Source organism: Monodon monoceros, unplaced genomic scaffold, assembly GCF_005190385.1.
Source record: "Monodon monoceros isolate NGI ecotype Baffin Bay Population unplaced genomic scaffold, NGI_Narwhal_1 Super_Scaffold_16, whole genome shotgun sequence".
Classification (NCBI taxonomy): Eukaryota; Metazoa; Chordata; class Mammalia; order Artiodactyla; family Monodontidae; genus Monodon; species Monodon monoceros.
This window is the reverse complement of record NW_021703772.1, coordinates 29,416,045-29,438,712: the sequence shown is the minus strand read 5'-3', so window position 1 is coordinate 29,438,712 and position 22,668 is coordinate 29,416,045. Positions and strand designations below refer to the sequence as shown.

General features: G+C 37.7%; 1 protein-coding gene across 1 annotated transcript in view; it reads right to left on the bottom strand.

Annotated features, from left to right (window-relative positions):
- Positions 1-731: 731 nt before the first annotated feature.
- Positions 732-22,668, bottom strand: part of DYTN (dystrotelin) — a 50,949-nt gene continuing 29,012 nt past the window's right edge. Inside the window, exons 10-12 of the mRNA XM_029224681.1 lie at positions 10,200-10,359; positions 7,201-7,708; positions 732-835 (exon numbers count right to left, since the gene is read on the bottom strand). Of these exons, the coding sequence (XP_029080514.1) occupies positions 732-835; positions 7,201-7,708; positions 10,200-10,359 (772 nt within the window). The remainder of the gene's footprint in view (positions 836-7,200; positions 7,709-10,199; positions 10,360-22,668) is intronic.

Sequence of the window (22,668 nt, the reverse complement as noted above, 5' to 3'; positions counted from 1 at the left end):
TACCCTAATCATACATACAGAGGATGGAGGCACACAAGTACTTTGGCCAAATTCAATGAATGTGGGGTTTTAGTGAGAAACATTCATGTTTTTAAAATAAATTTATTTTGAGATAATTGCTGATTCATATACGTTGTAAGAGATAATACAGAGACATCCTGTATACCCTTCATCCAGTTTCCCTTCATAGTAACGTCTTGCATAACTATAGTACAATAACACAACCGGAAGATTGACATTGGTACGATCCACAGAGTTCATTCAGATCTCACCAGATCTGCATGCACTCAAGTGCGTGTCTGATATGCACATATGTGTGTGTATGTGTGTATTTAGTTCTTTGCCAAGCCTATTCTCCAGCAGGAGCATCTAGATAGAATATTAGGTCATCAGTTCGGTAATTCAGATATGGAAGAGGATAGTTGCATGAATTCCTGTAGATCACACACTTGAATATTACTACCAATGTATTCAAAGAAAGGGCCTTTATTGGAAATGCAGCACATCTGGATTTGACTTGGCTCCTTCTTTCCATTTTCCTCTATCACTCCTCATTCCCAAGGCTTTACTCTGAAGAACAAAGACACATGTGTAGAGACATTAAAAAATAAAATTTTCTTCATGCTTCATGCCAGACTATTGAGAAAGAGGTAGAAGGTTTAGTTCTTTTAGTACAGATTTTGAAAACACGTTTCGTCATCACCACAAGGGGCCTTTGAGTCTGGACTCTTTCACTTCAAGTTGGGCAAAGTGATCTGATCAACAAGGGCAGAGAAGGCGCTGCATACTCGCTCAGCTCCACAGTACAGGTCCATATTTACTGAAGATTGCAGGTCTGAAAACAACAAACAGGAAAGTCCTTCAGAGAAAGCACCTGTAGGTTCTCAAGCCGATCTTAATAAAGCTCTAGCACAGAGAAGAAATAAAATCCATCTCTCTGCAGTTCCTGATGGCAATGCCCTTTCTCTAAGCTAGCTTGCAAATGAGATGGGTATCATTTACCATGATCAATTACTAATTCAACCAAGTTGTGGGTTCTTTTTTTTTTTTTGCGGTACGCGTTGTGGCCTCTCACTGTTGTGGCCTCTCCTGCTGCGGAGCACAGGCTCAGGACGCGCAGGTCTAGTGGCCATGGCTCACGGGCCCAGCCGCTCGGCAGCACGTGGGATCCTCCCGGACCGGGGTGCGAGCCTGTGTCCCCTGCATCGGCAGGCGGACTCTCAACCACTGCGCCACCAGGGAAGCCCAAGTTGTGGGTTCTTAAAGAGCATTTTCCCATAACTTCAAGCACGAATCTGAGTAGCCAGAAAGCCCAGTCTACAGCAGTGGTTTTCAGACCCTGGTGTATGTTAAAATCATCTGGACAGTGTTAAAATACATTGCTAGGTCCCACCCTCAGAGTTCTGATTCAGAATACATGATGGTTAATTTGATGTGTCAATTTGATTAGACTGTGGTGTCCAGATATTTGTTCAAACATTATTCTTGGTGTGTCTGTGAAGGTGTTTCTGGATGAGGTTAACATTTGAATTGGTAGACAGAGTAAAAGCAGATTGCCCTCCCTAATGGGATGGACCTTGTCCAATCAACTGAAGGCTTGAATAGAACAAAAAGTCTGAGTAAGAGAATTCCTTCTGCCTTACTGTATTCCAGGCGAGACATGTTTTCTTCTGCCTTTGGACTCAAAAGGAAATATCAGCTCTTTCTAAGGCTCGAGCCTGCCTGCTTTTGCATTGGAACTACACATTGGCTCCTCTGGGCCTCCAGCTTGCTGACTACTGATCTTTAGACTTGCTAGCCTCCATAATTATGTGGGCCAATTCCTTAAAATGAATCTCATTCTATATCTATATATACATCCTGTTTGTTCGGTTGCTCTGGAGAACTCTGACTACCATAATACATCAGGGATGGGGCCCAAGAAATTGTGCTTCTCATAAGTTCCCAGGTGATACGGATGCTGCTGGCCTAGGGAAGATGCTCTGAGACCTCTGCTCTATAGTTACTGATTAATGGTTTGAGTGGTCCCCTATGACCTTTTGTAATAGGAATTGTGTTGTAGAAAGCTCTACAATTTGGCAGTTATTAACCAAAAGTTGGATACGCATAATTTTTAAGCTAAAAGTTCCATTTCTAAGAATTGATCCTACAGAGATATTTACATATGAGTACAAAGATATATGCTATAAGAATACTCACCAAAACATTCTTATGATAATAAAAAATTGGGAGCCACTGAATTACACACCAATAAATAAATTATAGTATATTTATACCCTGGGATATTATGCAGCACTTAAAAAATGACATTGCCCAATGTCTAAGATATTTTGTCAAGTGGAAAAAGCAAAACAAGTACAACCTAACTTATGTTGAGAAAGTAAAGACACATATATGCAAAGAAAAAAGTCTGAAGGAAAAACTCACTAAACTGCCAACATATTTTACCTCTGAGAAACAGGTGGCAGGGAGTGAAGGACATGATGATGAATTCATTTTTGAAAAACATGTGCACTTAGGCATTTTAATTTTACAATGAGCACGCTGTATAATATTGTTTGTATAATTTAAAAAATAAGATCACAGGAAATAAAACATGTAAAGGCTTAGTTTTTTATACACTTTAGTTACATGATTTATTATGGCTCCATCTGTGCTGTTTTCTGTTGAACATAAGAGAGGGTTCATGTCGTTTTAATGTCTATTCTCTAACACTGCTCCAGAACTACAAGGACCTTGAATAAATAATATTTTATTGCCTGAATAAAAAACTTTGTCCAGAGGCAAACTTATTTTAGGATATTCTATTCCTCAGCCCACAGTTATAAAAACTTTAAATATAATAAAGAAATAGAGAAGCAATAATTCATTTCATACATCTGTTCTTTTTTTCTTGTTTGGTTGTTTTATTTTTAAGCTCTAGTCCCTTGAAATGTTAAAACTAGCCAAAGATATGCACCTAACACCAAGCACGTTGCTTGGCATGAACTTGGAATTCCATACATATAGGGACTGAATTAATATAGCATATAGTCAGAGGCCTAGTGAGATGTTAGGTAGACAAACCTGTGAAATCAACAGTCCAGAGGAAATCACGATCGGAGAATAATTCACTTGAATGTAGTTAACAATCTATCTGGTCTCTGAATGAATTTGGGATGTGAGAGAAGGCTATCAGAATGATGGGTATAGAGGTTTAAAAGTATTAGATTATCTACTCTATGATTACTCTTCTGGCAATTGAAATACTGAGCCCATGTCTTCCTTACAATAATAATTAATGAAGCAAACCAATATATATTGAATGTCTACTCTGGACTAAGACCTTGAGCTCCAGATTGTACATGTTGACTGTCACTCTGCTATTTCCATCTGGATGTCTCCAAGCAATTCACACTTAATGTGTTCAAAACAGAATTCTTGATTTGCTGACCTCCCTCCATCTCAGCTTTCCCAGCTTTCCTTATAGCAATAAGCATATGACAATCTACCAAGTCCAAGCCACCACCACCTGCCCTTCTCCAAGCCGCTTTCTACACAATGACAAAGTGTTTTAAAAACATAAATCTACCCCTTTCAAAATGAATGCCCAGCATCAAGCACAGCTCTTGGCACATAATTAAATCTTGATGACTATTTGTTGAATGAATGAGTGCATGAAGGATGAACCAACTAGACATTTTTTTCTACCTTCATGGAGCTTAATGCTGGAACTCTTGTGTATCTTTTCCCATCAAGAAAAATTACTTCTACTTTTTCATATATATATGTGTGTGTGTATATATATGTACATATATATATATCAGAGAGAGAAAGATTCACTAAGCGTTCAGCATATATCCTTAGGATTCCCAGGCAGCATTTGAGAAGTCTACCTTCTAAATAAGTGAGATAAAGATCCAGTGTTGAACTTCTACCTGTGGTTGCTAAAGCACTGCTCTTTCTTTTTCTATAACCTGCTAAAGTCCAAACTTTATCTTCTGATTATTTAAAATAATAGTTTAGATGATGGTTGCAGGTGGGAAAGAAAGGAACAGGAATAATTCTTCCACATCCCCACCCTCAGCCATGCCCTGCTAATCCCATCATCACTCCATCACCTTCCCTTCTCATCCTTGAAACCTACTGTGGTAAACGGATGGCAAAGAGGGATGGAAGAGAAGCTAGGGAAAGAATTTCAGAGATGTAAGTAGGAAATTTCGCTCAGAAAGGGAAAGAAAATAATTTAATGAGAAAGTAAGACTAGAGCATTAAGTTTTGTTTTTTTTTTGTCACCACAGAAGCAAGTAGTGTTAGATGCTCTTTCAAATCTAATTCCTTTACTGCAAATTTGAACAAAATGTTTGCTACTGATTTTCAGTCCAACATGTGGAACTTAAAGAGGTTTGGGGAACCCCTTCTACACACTTTTTCTTTTCCATTAAGCTCTCAGGGTCTCCTGAAATCCTATTATCCTAGATCTTGATATTGAAAGACTCTATTCAGTTAATGTCAACAACTGCCCCCAAACTGACCATCATGCTTGCCGTTTTCATCTTATTAAGTCTTAAGTCATATAAAGTTCATCTTAATTTCCAAAATGTGTTGACTCGTTAGCAAAGCTCCAATTCAAAAAGCTAGTCAGCTACAAGGATACTCACACACTGGGTGAATATGTTGACAGTCTGAGCAAATCTTAGTATATTACAAACAATAGATCTTTCTAATTTTTCCAACAATTCTCAAATTAAAAAATAAAAAACAGGGGCAGTAAAACGATTAGAAACTTCCTGCTGTTATCTGACGCATCTGTAACAGAGATAGAAATAAAACAAAAATGACCAATACCTTAATTTAGTTTGTTTGCCTTTCCACATCTTCATATGTGTGGTTATCACATTTCTGTCTCTGATTATGTTTGCTGTGATTTTGATAAGCATGCATAAATTACGGGGTGTATTTTTATAATGCATATTGCCAGTGGCTAAGTAGAGTTTACAAACAGAATCATATTCAATACCTGATTGAATAAGGATACAAACTTAGTAAGAAATATTTGAGTGAAGAATGGCAATGTTTAATAAATGTAGATATTAGCCATGAAGATTAACATAGATCCTATGCTTAAAAGCCTCAAAGAAATAAAACTGATATAAAAGAAATGACTATAAATTTAAATCTTGTCAATTAGTACTCACTGAATTATCACAAAGTATACAATGCAGTATAATAACAAAAAGGGAAAGATGCACTTCCCTGCTAATATCATAAGCACTTTTGTATAATAATGCATACTACCTACGGAAACATTTCAATTGTTCTATTTAAATTGTAAATGGAAGCAGAGGTAAATTTTTTGAGAATATATTTTTTATATTATCTACAAGATTGGATAATGCTAACTGCATCTTTATACATTATTGCATTATCTGAATTTAAAAATAAACTTTGCCCTTTCATGATTTCCCTTTAAATGATATAATGATGGGTGTATATATAGATACAGATACATTTATATGTATAGACCTTGATAAAGTTACTTAAAATATGCATGGATCTTTTAGGTATCAAACTGCATGCAGTGCTGGGATATTGTCTCCCAAATATGTGTAGTAGACCTAGTCTATTAGGAATCTGAAATGTACAATATAGCCTACTACATTTGTGAGGGCTGACCCAATACAATATTTTAAAAATCGACAGCTTTCATAAACTCAATTGGAGAAACAAAAAATAAAAATGAGATGAATATGTGAAATCCTAAAATAGTTTCTAAAATAAAAGTCAAATTTTTATGTGAAATTTTCCTAAAAAGGTCAAGTGGATATTGACTTTGCTTTGAATACTCACTATGACCCCACTGATGTTTAGATGGAAATAAGTGGGTGGAATCTTGTGCTGGCCTAAGAATCAGGCACAGGGAGTTCTCATCCAGTCTTTGTCTCAGGCAGCCTGAGCATGCTTCTGGTATCTTTGTGATCTTGTTTTCTCTAATACAGGATTATAATTCCAACTCTCTTCACAGTAGATATTTTTAGAATCACCAAGTAATTACTTCATTGACTTGGCTCTACCCAGTTCAATATATAACTGACATTATCATGTTCCCATTTTATAGCTCACCAACTATTATGGACTGAATTGTGTCTCCCTCCCCAAATTCATATACTGAAGTCCCACTCCCAGTATCTCCAAATGTGACTGTATTTGGAGATAGAGTCTTAAAAGAGTTAATTAAATGAAATGGAGTTTATGTGGTTGGATCCTAAACCAATACGGGCAGAGTCCTTATAAGAAGAGGAAATTTGGATAGGGACATGCACAGCGGGAAAATGGTATGAAAACACAAGGAGAAGACAGCCATCTACAGCCCAAGGAGAGAGGCCTCAGAAGACACCAACACTGCTGACACCTTGATCTCAGACTTCCAGCCTCCAGGAGCGTGAGAAAAAAATTTTTTTCATTGTTTAAACCACCCGATCTGTGATACTTCATTATGGCAGTCTTAGCAATCTAATACACCAACTCAGAAATATTTTGGGAAGGCCTTCTTTGATGCAGAAACACATGAGAATGTTATCCTTGTTTTATCACCTTGTTTTAGTCTCTATATGATCACTCCAACATAAAAGATCTTACACTTTCTTAAAAAGAAATGGATACAGATATAGATACATTAAGATGACAAAATACTCTATAAGTAAGACAATGTCACTGTAAAACAGCATAGCTGTAATAAAGAAGTATTAATAAAAAGAGCCTTTAGGTTTAACAATGAGACATAACTTACGAAGGTGATGATGATGATGGTATTATTGATCATACAGAGACCTTAGTCAATTATCTAGAAAGAGAGCATCATTCTTATCCCATTTTTAAATGGTAACATCAGGCTGCCCAGTTATATATGTTTTAGTACTGTTGATAATAACAATTGCAATAACGAAATAATAGGTATTTATTGAATTCTTGGTATGTGCCAGGTGCTATACTAAAACTTCATATGGCTTATCACTTTTAATTCTCACAATAACCCCATCAATTAGGTAACACTAGAAATCAAGTTCAGAGAGATTATTAATGTCCAAAAGACTCACAACTCTGTTACCCACTAGATGAATCGTAGCTGTAGGGCTAATACAGAGCTATAGGATCAAGTGTTTTAAAAGGCAGCCTAACTCCGTGGCCATCGCTATCTCTAGTGATTGTGTAAAATCTTACCTGAAGGCATTTCTAGAGTGAAGGCATCCATGAGTTTTGACAACAATTCTTGCAGTTCCTCTTCCTCCAGCTCATCCTTTCCCTCCTGGATGTTAACTGCCCCTTTCCTTTCCACAGGTGCCAGGGCAGGACTATTCATTTCAGCAGGAGCGATTTGGGAGGCGTCCTGCAGCAGTCCTTCCTGGGAACTGGGTAGGGAACTAAAGATTTCTTCCGAGGTCTTTTGTGCTTGGCTTCGTGCCCTGGTGCTTTGCGTTGACCTTGGCTGCAAAATGGCCTCTGGTGATTCTGAGTTTGGTAGACCATGTTCTGCATGTGCTGGACCTTGGTAACTTCCATCAGTCACAGTGGACTTAGGAAGTGTTTCCTCTTCTGAACCATCCTCAGTGGCACCCTTGATCTGGGAAGACTCTCCTCCCCTCTGAAAACTTTCTTCACCATTTCCATGGTCACGCTTGGCAACCATATTTTGCCAGGAAGATGAAGGATGAAGGGGCTGCAACACTGCCTGGGTAAAGAAAACTTTATTTATGCAGAAATGAACATTTATCTTACTTTTTCATTATGCATTAAATTTTAATATTCCAATAGGAAATTTTAATGCAAGATTTTCTTTTTTGTCTCTAAATACATTGCTGTTAATTTTATTTTATGCTGTTAATTCAATGTCAACCTAAAGGTAGAACAGCTCAGATTCTAAAACATCACAGAGAATAATCACAAGGAATTTGGGAAAATGCTAGGTTCTGAAAGCTCAGGTTCTAAAAATATCATAAGGAATATCTGGAAATGTCAGGATATCTTGGATTGATAGCTAAAAAGTATCACAATAAAACATTCATAATGATCCATTTAGGTAGGTATGTTGTGAGGTGTTTCATAATAAGCCATAGGAATAAAATCTGGGGGGTGTGCTCTCTACAAAGCACAGCCCTCAAAGTGTGGTCCACAGACCCCTGGAGGTCCCCGAGACCCTTTCAGGGGTCCATGAGGTCAAAATTATTTTCACAATAACACTTAGAGGTTATCTGCCTCTTCATTGTGTTGACATTTGCACTGATGGTACAAAATCAAGAGTAAGTAAAGCTAAAGTTGTTGGTGTTTACCACACATCAAGGCAGCATCACCAAGCAGTGCTAGTAGTGATGGTATTCTTACCATCGTGCACTTGCAGTTAAAAAAAAGGCAGCTCCTCTTAAGAATATCCTTGATGCAGATGAATGGGTAAAGAAGATGTGGTATATATACACAATGGAATCAAAAGAATGAAATAATGCCATTTGCAGCAACATGGATGGACCTAGGGATGATTATGCTAAGTGAAGTCAGAGAAAGACAAATGTCATATGACATCATTTATATGTGGAATCTAAAAAACAATGATACAAATGAACTTATTTACAGAACAGAAACAGACTCACAGGCATAGTAAACAATCTTATGGTTACCAAAGGGGAAGTGGGGGGAGGGATAAATTAGGAGATACACACGACTGTAAATAAAATAGAGAAACAGCAAGGGCCTACTGTATAGCACAGGGAACTATATTCAATATCTCATAATAAACTATATGGAAAAGAATCTGAAAAAGAATATATGTATTTATCTATAACTGAATCACTTTGCTGTACACCTGAAACTAACACAACATTGTAAATCAATTATACTTCAATAAAAAAGAAAAAAAAGACTATTCTTGAAGGTGTAGCAAAAATTCTTATTTTTCTTAGTAGCACATGTCTTCTTAATATTATATGTGATGAAATGGGAAGTATGCATAAAACACTTCTTATGTTTACTGAAATATAAAAGTTGCCTCTTGTGCAAAAGAATTAGACGGTTATTTGGCAAACATTTTTTCAAAAATGAATGAAGTGAGACTGTGACAGTAAGGAAAACAATGATATGTGTTGCCAATTTTAACAGTTGAGCTTTTAAGCAAAAATTAGAATTTTGGAAAACTTGCATCCGCTACCATGAGCTTGCTTGCTTTCCAATTCTTAAAGACTTTTCTGATGAGATTCATGGTAGTATTAATGAATATGATTTTTTAATGATTTTTACATTAAATGTAAAAATGGATGAGCATTAGGAAGTTCGGCATAGCTTGGTGAACTTCCAAATGACCAGTGTATGATGATATAAAATCATGCCTGGATAGAAGATTCATTCAAAAAGCACAACAGAATATTGTATTTTAATGAAACACGGTGTGAAAGAGATATGGTTTCAGATTCAATATTGCAACCATCCTTTAAAAAACAATCATTTATCATGTTTTGGTGTAGTATCAAAGAAGGTCTCCAATTATCTGAAAAGGCTATTAAAATACTCCTCTTTTTTTCAACTGCAAATCTGTGTGAGGCCATATGTTTTCATATTCTTCAGCCAGAACATCTTGCAACAGATCAAATGCTGAAGCAGTTAGGAAAAATGCAGCTGTCTTTTCTGAAGCCAGCCATTAAAGAGATTTGTAAAAAACGTAAAACAATGCCAGTCTTCTCATTAAATATATATAAATATATATAATTACTATTTAAAAATGTTCCATATATAATGGATTTATTATTTGCATTTTCAAATTAGTTAATAAATTTATTTTAAAACCACTTATCAGTTTTAATTTTGATTAGGGTAAACAGCAATAGATATAACCCACAGAAGCTCCTTGGGATCCTCAAAAAATTGTTAGTCTCTAAAAGGGATGCTGAGACTAAAGGTTTAAGGCTCAATGCTATAAAGAACCTCTTTGCCCCAGGTCTATTGTTTCTAAATGGTACCGATGCTGTTCTCTCCCAATGGCACTTCCTTCGCAAAAGTGGAAGATATCGTCTGGCTGATGAAAAGGGGAGTTGGTCAGGGTATGGAGAGAAGAGGGAAAGGGAAGAGGCTGATCAGAGTGAGGTGCAAAGCCTCAGGCTGCAGCCGACCCTCAGCCAGAAGATTCTAGGTCAGACTTTCAGATGGCCCAGATGGCCAGTGTCTCCCACATTCTATACCTGTAGATTCTGTCCCATTAGCTGTAGCTTCGTCCACAGACTGTCCTGGTTGGTTGTGAGTTCGTGAATCTTTGTTTCAAATCTGCAACTTTTTTCTTCCTGGCAGGCATGTATGGCTTGCAACTTGTCTTTGTATTGGTTTAACTGTTTTTTAAGGAGCCTGCAAAGAGGACAGGTCTGAGTGGGTTGGAAGGGCAAGAGATCAGCACAGCAAGATGCAAGAGCCCTAGCGAGATGTACCCTGGGTCCTCTCTGGGAGAAGATGCCGGAGTAGCCTGCGCCTCGACTATTACCTAACATTGATCAATCCTGCTTTAAACTGTTTGTTCACCATGTACAGCTGTCCTTCGTGTCTATTATATACACAATTCCCCCAAGAATTTCATTGGCTTTAGAGGTGTTTTCAAAAACTCATCATGCATGTTATGGATTACTTTTGACAGCATACCTTCAGCAACTCCTTAAATGCGAATATTGACTTTATTCATTATCCTTTTGTCCAGAAACACTCCATTTAGAATGATAGCATACATGTCATGGCTAAATACCTAAAACCCGACCAAGACCACAGGGAGGGAGCAATGATGCAATTTGTGAATTGTGGGTCTTGGTTTCTCTTCCTAAGTCTAGTTGTTCACTGGTTTCAGAATGAACCAAGTAGTCAGGGTAATTCTTTTAAAACATAAGGCAGGGGACTTCCCTGGAGGTCCAGTGGTTAAAACTTCGCCTTCCAATGCAGGGGATATGGGTTCGATCCCTGGTCAGGGAGCTAAGATCCCACGTGCCTCGCGGCCAAAAAACCAAAACATAAAACAAGCAATATTGTAACAAATTCAATAAAGACTTTAAAAACGGTCCACATCCAAAAAAAAAATCTCTTTAAAAATTAAAAGAAAAGAACCACAAAGAAAACCCATAAATCAGATCATGTTACTCCTCTGCTCAAAGCCCTCCAATGTTCCCCTCCTTATTTAGAATAAACCAAAGTCCTTATAGAGGCAGCCAAAGCTGAACAAAATGGCCAAGACCCTCCGCTTCCCTCCCTGACCTCATCTCTGCTTTCTTTTACTCACTGTCTGTTCTTCAGCCACACAGAGCTTCTGGCAACTCTTCGAACACACTGGGCATGTTCTCCCCTCAGAGTTGGCTCTTTTGGCCCCCAATGCCTCCTTCCCCCAGGTTCTTGCCCAGCTCATCCCCTCATCTTTAAGTCTTTGGTCACCATCATACTCTCGGTGAGGCTCTCCCTCACTGCTCTACTTGAAACTGCAAACCAGAACTCCTAACCTCGCCTCCATCACCTCCCATCTCCTTCCCTAGTCCTTCCCATCTCCTTGTCTCCATGGATTTTTGCCATGTCTAATTGCTACAGAGCATGATGTGATCTTAGATTTTGACTTAGTCTTGAGCCTTCAGACTTCTACACAGTCACTTTATATGACATACTACCTGTTTTACTTGTTATTTTACTTATATCTTACTTACTCTATTACTAATTGTTTATTGTCTCTTTATTCTGGCAACTTTTTTTCTGTTTTGCTTCTTGCCATATCCCCAGGCCCAGGCCTAAACTAGTTCCTGTTACAGTGTATGTATACAGTGAAAATTTGCTTTCTAAAGTACAGTCTTATTCTTTGACCAGTGCTGTGGTCATATTTGTGGAAGTTGTAGAAATGGGCTCCCTGGTAGGAAATGCAACAACATTTCTCAATGTTAGAGCCTTTGAAATTCTTAATTGCCACAGATCTTGGAGAGGTCTTGGAATTTAGCTGGGGCTCCTATCCAAAGCAGGCATCTCTAAAAGATGGCTCTCAAACTTCCAGGCAGCCACACAGGTGAAAAAGGAGTCTGATTCTAAAATCCTTGATTGTAATTGGAGTTTCAAGCACTTCTTTATGATGGACTTTTCAGAAAGGAGTCAGCCCAGGGATTTTATATAGCAGACAACAAAGAAACATTCTCAGAAGGCCTCTCTAGACAGTATTTTCTATACTTAGAGTGTTGTGCTTGTTATGACCAGTAGTGACATCAGTTTATCTTTCTCCCATGCTGTCTATCACCCACATACCCTTCCTCCTTTCTGGCCCATCCACCATGTTTGAACATCTAGAAGACATGCGTTCCCATCCTTCCACAATCCAGGTGAAAGTAGGGAAAGCCCTATGAGAAGTGCAGCTCTTTTCTACTCTATTTTTTGTTTGTTTGTTTGTTTTAGTGGAGAAATCCTCGGAGAGTCTCCAGTGAACATGATTTACCCAATGCCAATATTTCCAGCAACTGGGAGCCCCATACTTTCAAGGTAAATATCCACTGTTAACAAAACAGTTTAGATTATTTGAGAAATAATTCCTTTCAAATGATCTGAAATCTGTCTTTCCAAACTTTTACATCTTTATATGCAGTTCTGCTTCTTGGAGCTAAGAAGCTTGAATCTCCCATGTACCAGGTCTTCAAATAAACACAAAGGCAAGTTAATTCACCAGGCGAGTTAATCGCACACAGAGCAGTGGAACATTACTTTTCTTGATCAGCACCTAGCATAGAGTAATAAATAGATAACTAATAATTGAATGATACTCTTTCTTGTAATGTAGTCTGAGACTGCATTGCTTTTTAAATCATCAGTGACAAATTGTGGGCTGTTACTGAACTTACAGTTGACTATATATCTCAGGTCTTTCCACGCTATTTGTTGTGAACCTGGGCCTATAATTGTAGGATTTGCATTTAATCTTTTAAAATTTGGTCTTTATTAATTGTCCCACCATTCCAGACTGATATCTTAGTGATTCAAGACTGTCATTTAGCTTATTATCTATGCCTTTTGGTATCATGTCACACACATTTGGATGCATGCTCTCTACTGTTTTATCCAGATCATTGATAAAAATAATGGGGCAGACAGGAATAGGGATAAAGCCTTCACATAGATTTTACTCACTAATCAGGCTCACACTGGTATTCTTTGTGTTGATAAATATCTTACTAGGAGACCAATGGTGTATGTAGTGGGTATGAATTATATAAAAGGAAATCATCTAGTTTAAAATAATTGTTTGAAGTAATTATTTTAAGAATTAAGTTTTAAAGAATTAAATTTCAAACTTTCCTTTTTATTTCTACATTTTAAGTTTCAAAATTGCCTTTTTATTCCTATATTATTTTCCTTAATTTTATTTTTAATTTATTTTTCTTATACCATGAAAAAGATCAAAATTATTTTTAACATTTAAATTATTATTAAATTACTTTAAAAGTGTTATTAAGCTTCTTTTCATGAGTTACCACAAAATTTTAAAATGTTCGTTATTTTTCATACCTTTGCATTGTGAAGCACATCTCATCATATATATATATATATATATATATATATATATACATACATACATACACATATATATTAGATGCTCAGTAAATTTATTGATGACCTATTTTTATTTTAATACATATTTATTAATATATATTTACTCATTAATTTATTGAGCACCTACTAGATACCAAGCATTGTGCTTGCAAACAAAGGTCTTCCCTCAGGGGGACCTTCTTATTGAGGAGCCAGGAATTTTGTCTTCTAAAGGAATGACAACATGATACAGGAACTCAAGGGATGATTAGTCCTGGGACTTCCCTGCCTGGTGGTCCAGTGGTTAAGACTCCATGCTCCCAATGCAGAGGGCCTGGGTTCCATCCCTGGTCAGGGAACTAGATCCTGCATGTTGCAACTAAAAGATCCTGCATACCACAACTAAAGATCCCGCTTGCTGCAACTAAGACCTGGCACAGCCAAATAAATAAATAATTTTTTTAAAGGAATAATTAGTCCTTTGAGACACAATAAGATGGTAGACAGTTTCCAGCCAGCATAGTAAATCTTTGAGAAAGTTAGATACTGTTGGAGAAATGTACTGATTTATTTTAGAAGCCATAAGACACACACAAGACACACACAATACTTCACTGAAAATGCTTAACCAAATTTCAAGGAATAAAATCACTCAATCAAAACCCCAAACTTAATGTAATTATCTGGGTGGTTTTAGTTATACTTAACTACTCAAATAGAGTCAAAGCCCCATTTTACCTTCATACTGGAATCATAGCATTTCTCTGTTTAAGGAATGTCTTCCAAATTAAAGAGAAAAAAAGAGCACTGTAAAAACTTTGTAGAATTTCTTCCTCTAAAAGCGAAGCAAAATGCTATTGATGTGTCTCTGCTGTTAGTATTTGTCCACACATGGTTCCTACCTTCTGTCCCTATGGAGAGCATTAATGGATTCGTGAGTCCTCCACAGTTCATTCCTAATGCTGACTATGGTCTAGAGAAGCGAGAAATAGAGAAAATAAGTTTTTGGGTTGAATTTAACCCATATTCCTAAAAATTCATAATAACATGATAATGATATTTCAAAAAAATTTCTTTTTCAAAAAGTGACTGGTGGGCTTCCCTGGTGGCGCAGTGGTTGAGAGTCCGCCTGCCGATGCAGGGTACACGGGTTTGTGCCCCGGTCCGGGAAGATCCCACATGCCGCGGAGTGGCTGGGCCCGTGAGCCATGGCCGCTGAGCCTGGGCGTCCGGAGCCTGTGCTCCGCAACAGGAGAGGCCACAACAGTGAGAGGCCCGCGTACGGCAAAAAAAAAAAAAAAAAAAAAAAAAAGTAATAGTAGCCTTTTGCCCGAGTTAGGCTGCTGCTCAGAACGTCTCCTTCTCTAAAGGCATCTGCAAAAAGCAGTTGGGTTATTTTATTTCTCTTGGCTCAAGAAATCTTTCACTTCTACCTTCCACCTTCTACTGAGAGTTTCTTATCTTTCCATTGCTTGAGTACTGGGACTCATCACTACTCTTTGCATTCACCAAGTCTCTTTGAGTTAATAATGATCAGCTCAGTTCTCATCTAGGATTTTCTCACCAAACCTTATCTCTCAAATCACAGTCTGGTTCCTGAATTGCACCCCAAGAGCAAGTCCTGACCTGACCCAGCCTGGCTCAGGCTCCTGGGGCACCATGTACCAGCCCTTGGCACCCACTCATCTGAACGGGAGGTTGGATTTCATTACTCTACATTTATAAGCAGCTGTGGCTTTACTCTGTGGCCTTTTCTCCTCCCTACAAATGATCTGAAGAGGGACTGGCCACCTTGAGAACATTCTTCCATGGGAACAGCCTACAAGAGGAAGAGAGTAGGGAAGGGAGAAAAAGTGAGCTACAGACTTGAAGTCACATTCTCTGGTTGTTACATGCTCTTTGTGGCCCTTCTGAGTGACCGGTGCCTCTCTGCCTCTTCATTCAAATATTCAAACAGTTTCTACATGCCTAGCATAGATCACTTTGAATCAGTGAGCTTTACATCATTAATATCAATGTTATCATATGGTACATATCGTTATGCAACTGAGAAGCATTTCAGGTTAGCACATATGGACCTACCGTGGTATATCCAGAGAATAGATACCATGGTTTATTTAGTCATTTGCAATGGAAAGACACTAAGCTATTTTCAACTTTTCAGAATTATAAGCAATGTTGCAATGAACAAAGTGGTACATGCCTCCTTGTGCATACATGTGCAAGGTTCCCAGGTTTTAAGTTTAATAGATACTAACAATTTGCCTTCTTTGGGCACACACATGTACGAATATTTGAATATTTGGATGCATAGTATAAGGTCTGCAAAGATATACCCCAAAGAGATTACCTCTGGAAAACTCGGGACCAGATGTGGGCTGGGAATTAGGGCTGAAAAGGACTTTACTCTTATCTGTAGTATTTTAACTTTCTTTAAGGCAAACAGATTCAGGTCTTATTTGTATAATTAAAAACGTTTTTCTTTTGAATCAAAGAAAGAAATGTATTACATACAAAAGATAGGCTGTAGCAACTTTAAAAATGAGAAAGAGGTGACAGGGAGTAAAAAGAAAGTGAAATAAAGGAGGGAAAGCAAAACCTCTTTTAAATTTCTTGCCTCAGAACAAAGCAATGTTAAAGTGAAACAACCTGTCTCATTGTGAAAATGGCTTTTTTTCTTCTTTTATTCGAAGCAGGAAATGGAGCAGCTCTTCATTTGTCCCCACACATGTAACTCCTGCTCTCTGCCGGGCACTCCAGCCAGAGGCGTTCTTGGATGTGCAGTGAGGGGTGTCTGAGTGGTGCAGCTGCATGAGCTGCTGATGAAAACGCACACAGACCTGAAAAACCTCACCCAGAGGCAGTGCATAGGCTGCTCATTCCTGGGTGGTCACAAGACTTACTCTCCTCTTCACACTTCTACCAGGAGCAACTGCAGTATGAGAACTCGAATTTCTCTTTGATGATTGAAAAACATCACAGATGATCGTATTTTGAAGACCTCCCTTAGGATCTGACTGTACTGATTACAATGATGAAGGGACACCTACAAGTGGAGTTGCACATGGGAGGGCAAGTCAACAACTGATTGAAAACATGATAAAGGAGTTGCAGACCGTACGCTTAAAAAAAAAAAAAGAAGAAGCATTTCTAATTCCTTTGATGAAAAAAATTTCACTGAGATTTTTAAAAAAAGTTTCTTCCCTCTTATGTTTCTTTCACTTTCCTCTCTCATCTCTTCCCTTTGAAAATTCCTGAACATTTTCTTTATGTACAGATGAACTAATTTTCCCTTTTTCCCTACTTTTTAATTACATTGAATCTTAGACAGTGAAGAGTCAAGTTAAGGTATTGTGGGCAGAAGAAAGCCTTGTCTGTAAGTAAGCTATATTTAGAAGTTTCGGGCAGAGACTTAGTATCTATGGACACTGGAGTAATTTAAAAATATCAAAATTGAATACAGCTTCCCTTTAGGATGTAGACTTGGGAAGAGTCCCCTCAAAGCTAAACTTTATCCGTTAATTGTGCCTTAATTGTTCTTTTCCCCTTCGGACTCACCTGATGATGTGTGCTACTGCCGTTGGTTTGTTGAGCCAGAGATACTCTTTGAGGTATTTGTTTGAAGGCCTCTGTGGCTGCTGTTTCTACTGGTCTAGTTGGACTTACATACCTTGGTGCTTCAGATCTATTGTACTGAATGGAGAGCCTGTTATAAAAGTAGAATTTTATGAGAGGTTGTAATAATTTTTAATGATCAGGTATGACATTGAGGAGAGTCTTTTTAGAAAATGTCAAATCAGCTCGTCAATTTAACATCCCAAAATAGCAATAAAGTAGTTCAACTTTTTCCTCTGTGCTCTTTTCCAACTACTTAGTTGATATAGAGCTAAATAGCCAATAATAGGAACAAAAATTCCATTTCCCTCCTTCTTGATAATCTAAAAATGAGAATGCAGAGAAGTTCAGGGATGACTACAGAAAATCCCCCAGGTCATCTTGTCCAGGTCAGATACTAGGGGTTCTAAGTGCAGATGTGTGTTTATTATGTCATATCTAAAAGAGCGTAGAATAGACTAGTTTAAGGTCAGGCATATTCCATTTTATACAATTCCATTTAATTTCGTTCCCTTATTCAAAAACTATTTGAAGCATCTTACCATCTTGAGTTATTGCAGATAAAAAGACTTCTTTTAAAAAAAGCAGAGAACTCCCTGCTCACAGAGACTTTACATGTAATGAACAGACAAATACACAATCATTTCTGACATAGTGCGATTATTTCTACAGAATGCAATGAGAGTATAGGGAAAGAAGCGATTACTCTGGTACACTTTAATTATGTGTTTAAGGAGTGGGCACTTTGGGGTAGAAAAAAGCGTAACCCATGACTTCTTTGTCACACAGCTTCTGAGTAACACACTCTATTCCTACCCCGTCTCAAATCATTTTAACACCTTGGGGTTGTTCAACACCATCTTCTGCGTTCACACAGATGCTTACAAACAGCAAAGTACGTATTGAATTTGTTTTTGAAACAAAAATGGCATCATTCCATACACATAATTCTGCCACTTGCCTTTTTCTCTTAATGTATGATTATGAATGCCCTCTAGTATAGTAGATAGGTGCTAACATTTGTCCTTAAGTAGATTCACTATGTTCTCTTTGTATCGTATATAATCGACCATTTATCTACCAGTGGATCTTCAGTTTGTTTGTTTAGTGCCCCACCCTCCAATGTTACAACGTTTATCTTATTTTCTATGTAGTAATGCTCTTGTTCCTATAGGACAGAGTTCCAAAAATGGATCAAGGGCCAAATCTTGTGTACATTTTTATGTTTAGTAGGTACCATTCTTCTAAAGCCAATCTCTCCGCATGTGCATAGATTCCATCCCCCCTTGGCTGCCGAATGACATTGCTCCAACAATTCCCCTCTCTTGCACCAGATCATCAAGTTTTCCTGCTACAAACTCATCCCCTTCAGTATACTAACACGACGTTATTTTCCCCATCATAACCAAACATTTCTCTTAACTTCAGATACTCTACTACCTACACTAGCTCTTTGTTCCCCCTATAGCAAAAAAAAATCCTGGAAAGAATTTTCTTGTTTGGTGTCTTGAATTCCTCAACTCTCATTCTCTCTTAAACTGCCTCTGGTCTGATTTTTTTCTACAACCACTGTCCTACAATACTCTTTTTGAGGTCATCAGTGAGTTCCTCAGTGCTAAATCCAAAGGTCAATTCTTACTTGATCCAGCAGCAGCATTTGACACTGTAGACCATGCCCTCCTCCCTGAAACACTCTCTTTACCTGTCTTCCAGGATTCCTCATTCTTGGTTTTCCTCTTGCCTCATCCATCACTCTTTCTCAGCCTCCCTTGCTGGTTTTTCACCTTCTCTCCAACTGTGTCATGTGGAGTGTCCCATGATTCAGTTCTCGGTTTTCCTCTCTTCTCCATCTACACTGTCTATTTGGTGATCTCATACAATCCCATGGCTTTAAAAACCATGTATGTCGGGCTTCCCTGGTGGCGCAGTGGTTGAAAGTCCGCCTGCCGAGGAAGGGGACACGGGTTCGTGCCCCGGTCCGGGAAGATCCCACATGCCGCGGAGCGGCTGGGCCCGTGAGCCATGGCCGCTGAGCCTGCGCGTCCGGAGCCTGTGCTCCACAACGGGAGAGGCCACAACAGTGAGAGGCCCGCGTACCGCAAAAAAAAAAAAAAAGAAAAACAAAAACAAACATGTATGTCAAAAATTCACAAATTTGATCTCCAATAGACTTTCTCCCAAATTCCGGACACGAATGGAAAACTGCCTACTCAACATCTCCATGTGGATGTCTGAGAGACACGTCAATTCTCAACATGTTCCAAACTGAACTCCTGATCTTGCCCTATGATTCTGTTCCACCGATAGCCTCCCCCATTTCAGATGACAGCAACTTTATCCTTCTACTTAATATAGCACCGCCATGACCATACATCTAGCATATGCACAAGAATTGACCTCTAGATCTGAGGAAGAGAATATAAATTTTATGAATTGATTCAAGTATATAAGGAACCCTAATATATGACAAAGTTGGTATCTCATTGAAGTGGGAAAAGATAGATTGGTTATCCACCTGAAAGAAAGCAAGCTAGACCTTTGCTAAAATAAATTTCAAATGGGTTGAACATTTAAATTAAAATTCAAAATAGAAACATTAGGAAAAAATTTAGGAAAATATTTATATAGCCTTGCTTCTACGCTGCCCCCTTTAGGCTATTGTCAGTATTTCCTCCTTCGCTCCGTTCAGCCACAGTAGCTTCCTTGCTGTTCTTTGGAGCTGCCAGGCACATTCCTGTGTGTGTCTCAGTTAGCGGTATGCTTTTGCAGGTACCTGTAAGATTCACTCCCTCACCTCCTTAAATTTGCTACCAACACTCCCTCTAAGTCTTGCTCTCTCTTACCTGGCTCTTCGTTCTTTCTTTTACTTTAGTACTTTTAGCTTCTAATATATTATTATAATTCATGTATATGCCTATTTTTAATTGTCTAGTTTCCCCAGTAGAATGAAAGCTCCTTGAGATCTTCATCTCTTTTGTTCCCTGATATATCCCAAGTGCCTAGAAGAGTGTTCACTAAAGATTTATTGAATGAATTATTTTTCAGATTATTTTCTGAAAAGTCTATAGCCATTTGTACTTCAACCAAATGTCAAGAGCACCTAATTTCTTCCATGTTCACCAGCGCTGGACATTATTCATTTACTCTTTGCCATTCTGTTAAAGAAAGTGATAATATCTCATTGGTCCTTTCATTGGCATTTGTCTAACCACTAGTTAAGATGAGCATATCTTTGTGTGTTTCATGGCCATGTGGAACTCCTCTTCTGTGATTTTGCCTATTTATATACTTGGAGTCTTTTCCTCCTTGCCCTCACTCTCCTCTTCCTCATTTTCTTCTTCCTTATTTCCGTTTCCTTCTCCTCTTCCTTCTTCTTTTCCTCTTCCTCTTCTTCATCTTCTCCTTCTCCTTCTTCTTCTTTTTCAGTTTTTCCTATCAGTTTGTAGGGACCTTTCCATAGCATAGTTTATCCTCTTAGTGAAAATATTTTTCCAAGTCTGAGACGTAGTTTTGATTTTGTTTATAATATCATTTACCATGAGAAAATGTCTACATTCGCATGTCGTCATATATATGTGTGTTTCTATTACTTCATGATTCCTTATTTTGTTGTCTTGCTTAGAAAGGTCTCCTCTAACCCCAGGTTTCCTAAATTTTTCTAATATTTTTATTTTAAACTATTTTTACATTTAAACTTCAATCAATTTGGAATTTATTTTCGTTTACGGGGCAAAACAATGGATACCTGATGGATAGCCAGTTATGCATCTTTTTCCACTGAACTGAAATACCACCTTTCTCATATGTTAGGCTCTCATTTATGCTTGGATCATTAATCAAATTTTGTATTCTTATCCTCAGATCAATATACCCATTTCTGATTTATACTATATTATTTGGTCATGGTGGCCCTAGAGTAAGTTTTAACGTCTGTTCAAGAACAACCCTTCTCACAATTTTTTTTTAACATCTTTATTGGAGTATAATTGCTTTACAATGTTGTGTTAGTTTCTGCTGTATAACAAAATGAATCAGCTATATGTATACATATATCCCCATATCCCCTCCCTCCCACCCTCCCTATCCCACCCCTCTAGGTGGTCACAAAGCACCTAGCTGATCTCCCTGTGCTATGCAGCTGCTTCCCACTAGCTATCTGTTTTACATTTGGTAGTGTATATATTTCCATGCCACTCTCTCACTTCGTCCCAGCTTACCCTTCCCCCTCCCCATGTCCTCAAGTCCATCCTCTACGTCTGCGTCTTTATTCCTGTCCTGCCCCTCTCACTATTTTTTATTTCCACAATTTTAAATATCCTTGTACCTTTATTATTTCAACATGTCTTCAAATTTATTTTATCTTATTTAAAAAACATCATGATTCTATTTGGAAATGCATTTAATTTAAATGCAGTTCATTCTTATTATCCATGGTAGCTATGCTCTTTGCAGTCATGTGAACAATGAATTAGTGGAAACTGAACGATGGCTCCTGGGGGAAACACAGGGTTAGGATCTTGGAAGTCTGTGGTCAGAAAATTTTCATCAGCCTATCAATATATAACCTTGTTTTTCATGTGTTTCTTTTCTTTTCTTTTTTTATTAGTTATCTATTTTATACATATTAGTGTATATATGTCAATCCCAATCTCCCAATTCATCCCACCCCCCACCCCCCATGTGTTTCTATTTAAAGATATATGTATACTGTTTAATGTTTACTGTTGATTCATTAACATTGAACCCATGTAACTCGTGTCTGAACGAAGCTTATTTCACACACGTATTTTTTGTTAAGACATATCATAGCCTTCTCGTGCCTAGGAACACTAGCCAGCACTTCAGCACCATGTTTGGAGGCTATTTGCAACAGTGAAATCACCAACAAAAAGCACAAAAATGTGAAAAACATGGCACAAGATAGACTGTGTAAAGGACATGTGTTTATACTACAAGGGCAGAAATCAGAAGGCAGGGTGTCACTCAGTTCTACCTCAGCTGTGCATCAGGCAACTCACATTTTTTTGCCACTCTGTGCATGTCTGCAAATGAACAAAGAAGCATCGAGAGTACTGATTTTAAGGTTAATTTTTGAATCGTGTACATTGTTATGTTACTGTCTTCTCTTTTAGGAATTTGCTATGTTTCTCCCTTTTGCTCAGGTCTTATTTTCTGTATATTCAATCAAATATTACAGCTTTCCTTATATGGGTTTTGTATCTTTTTTGTTAATTATTTTCTAGTTTCTTTTAAAAATAATTTTACAGATATTGTAAACGGGATTTTTATAAAATTTCTAGCTAGCTATTGCTGATATAGTGAAGAGCTATTTGTGCATACATATTTTATTTTCCACCACTCAAAACCAATTAATTCTACAGTTTTTGCTAGAGTTACTTGTGGTTTCTTGGGGATTCACAATCATATTAGCTGTAAATGGAAATAATTTTGGGTGTTTTTTCACAGTTTTTATATTCTTTTTTAGTTTTTAGTATATTTGTAAGAATGTTC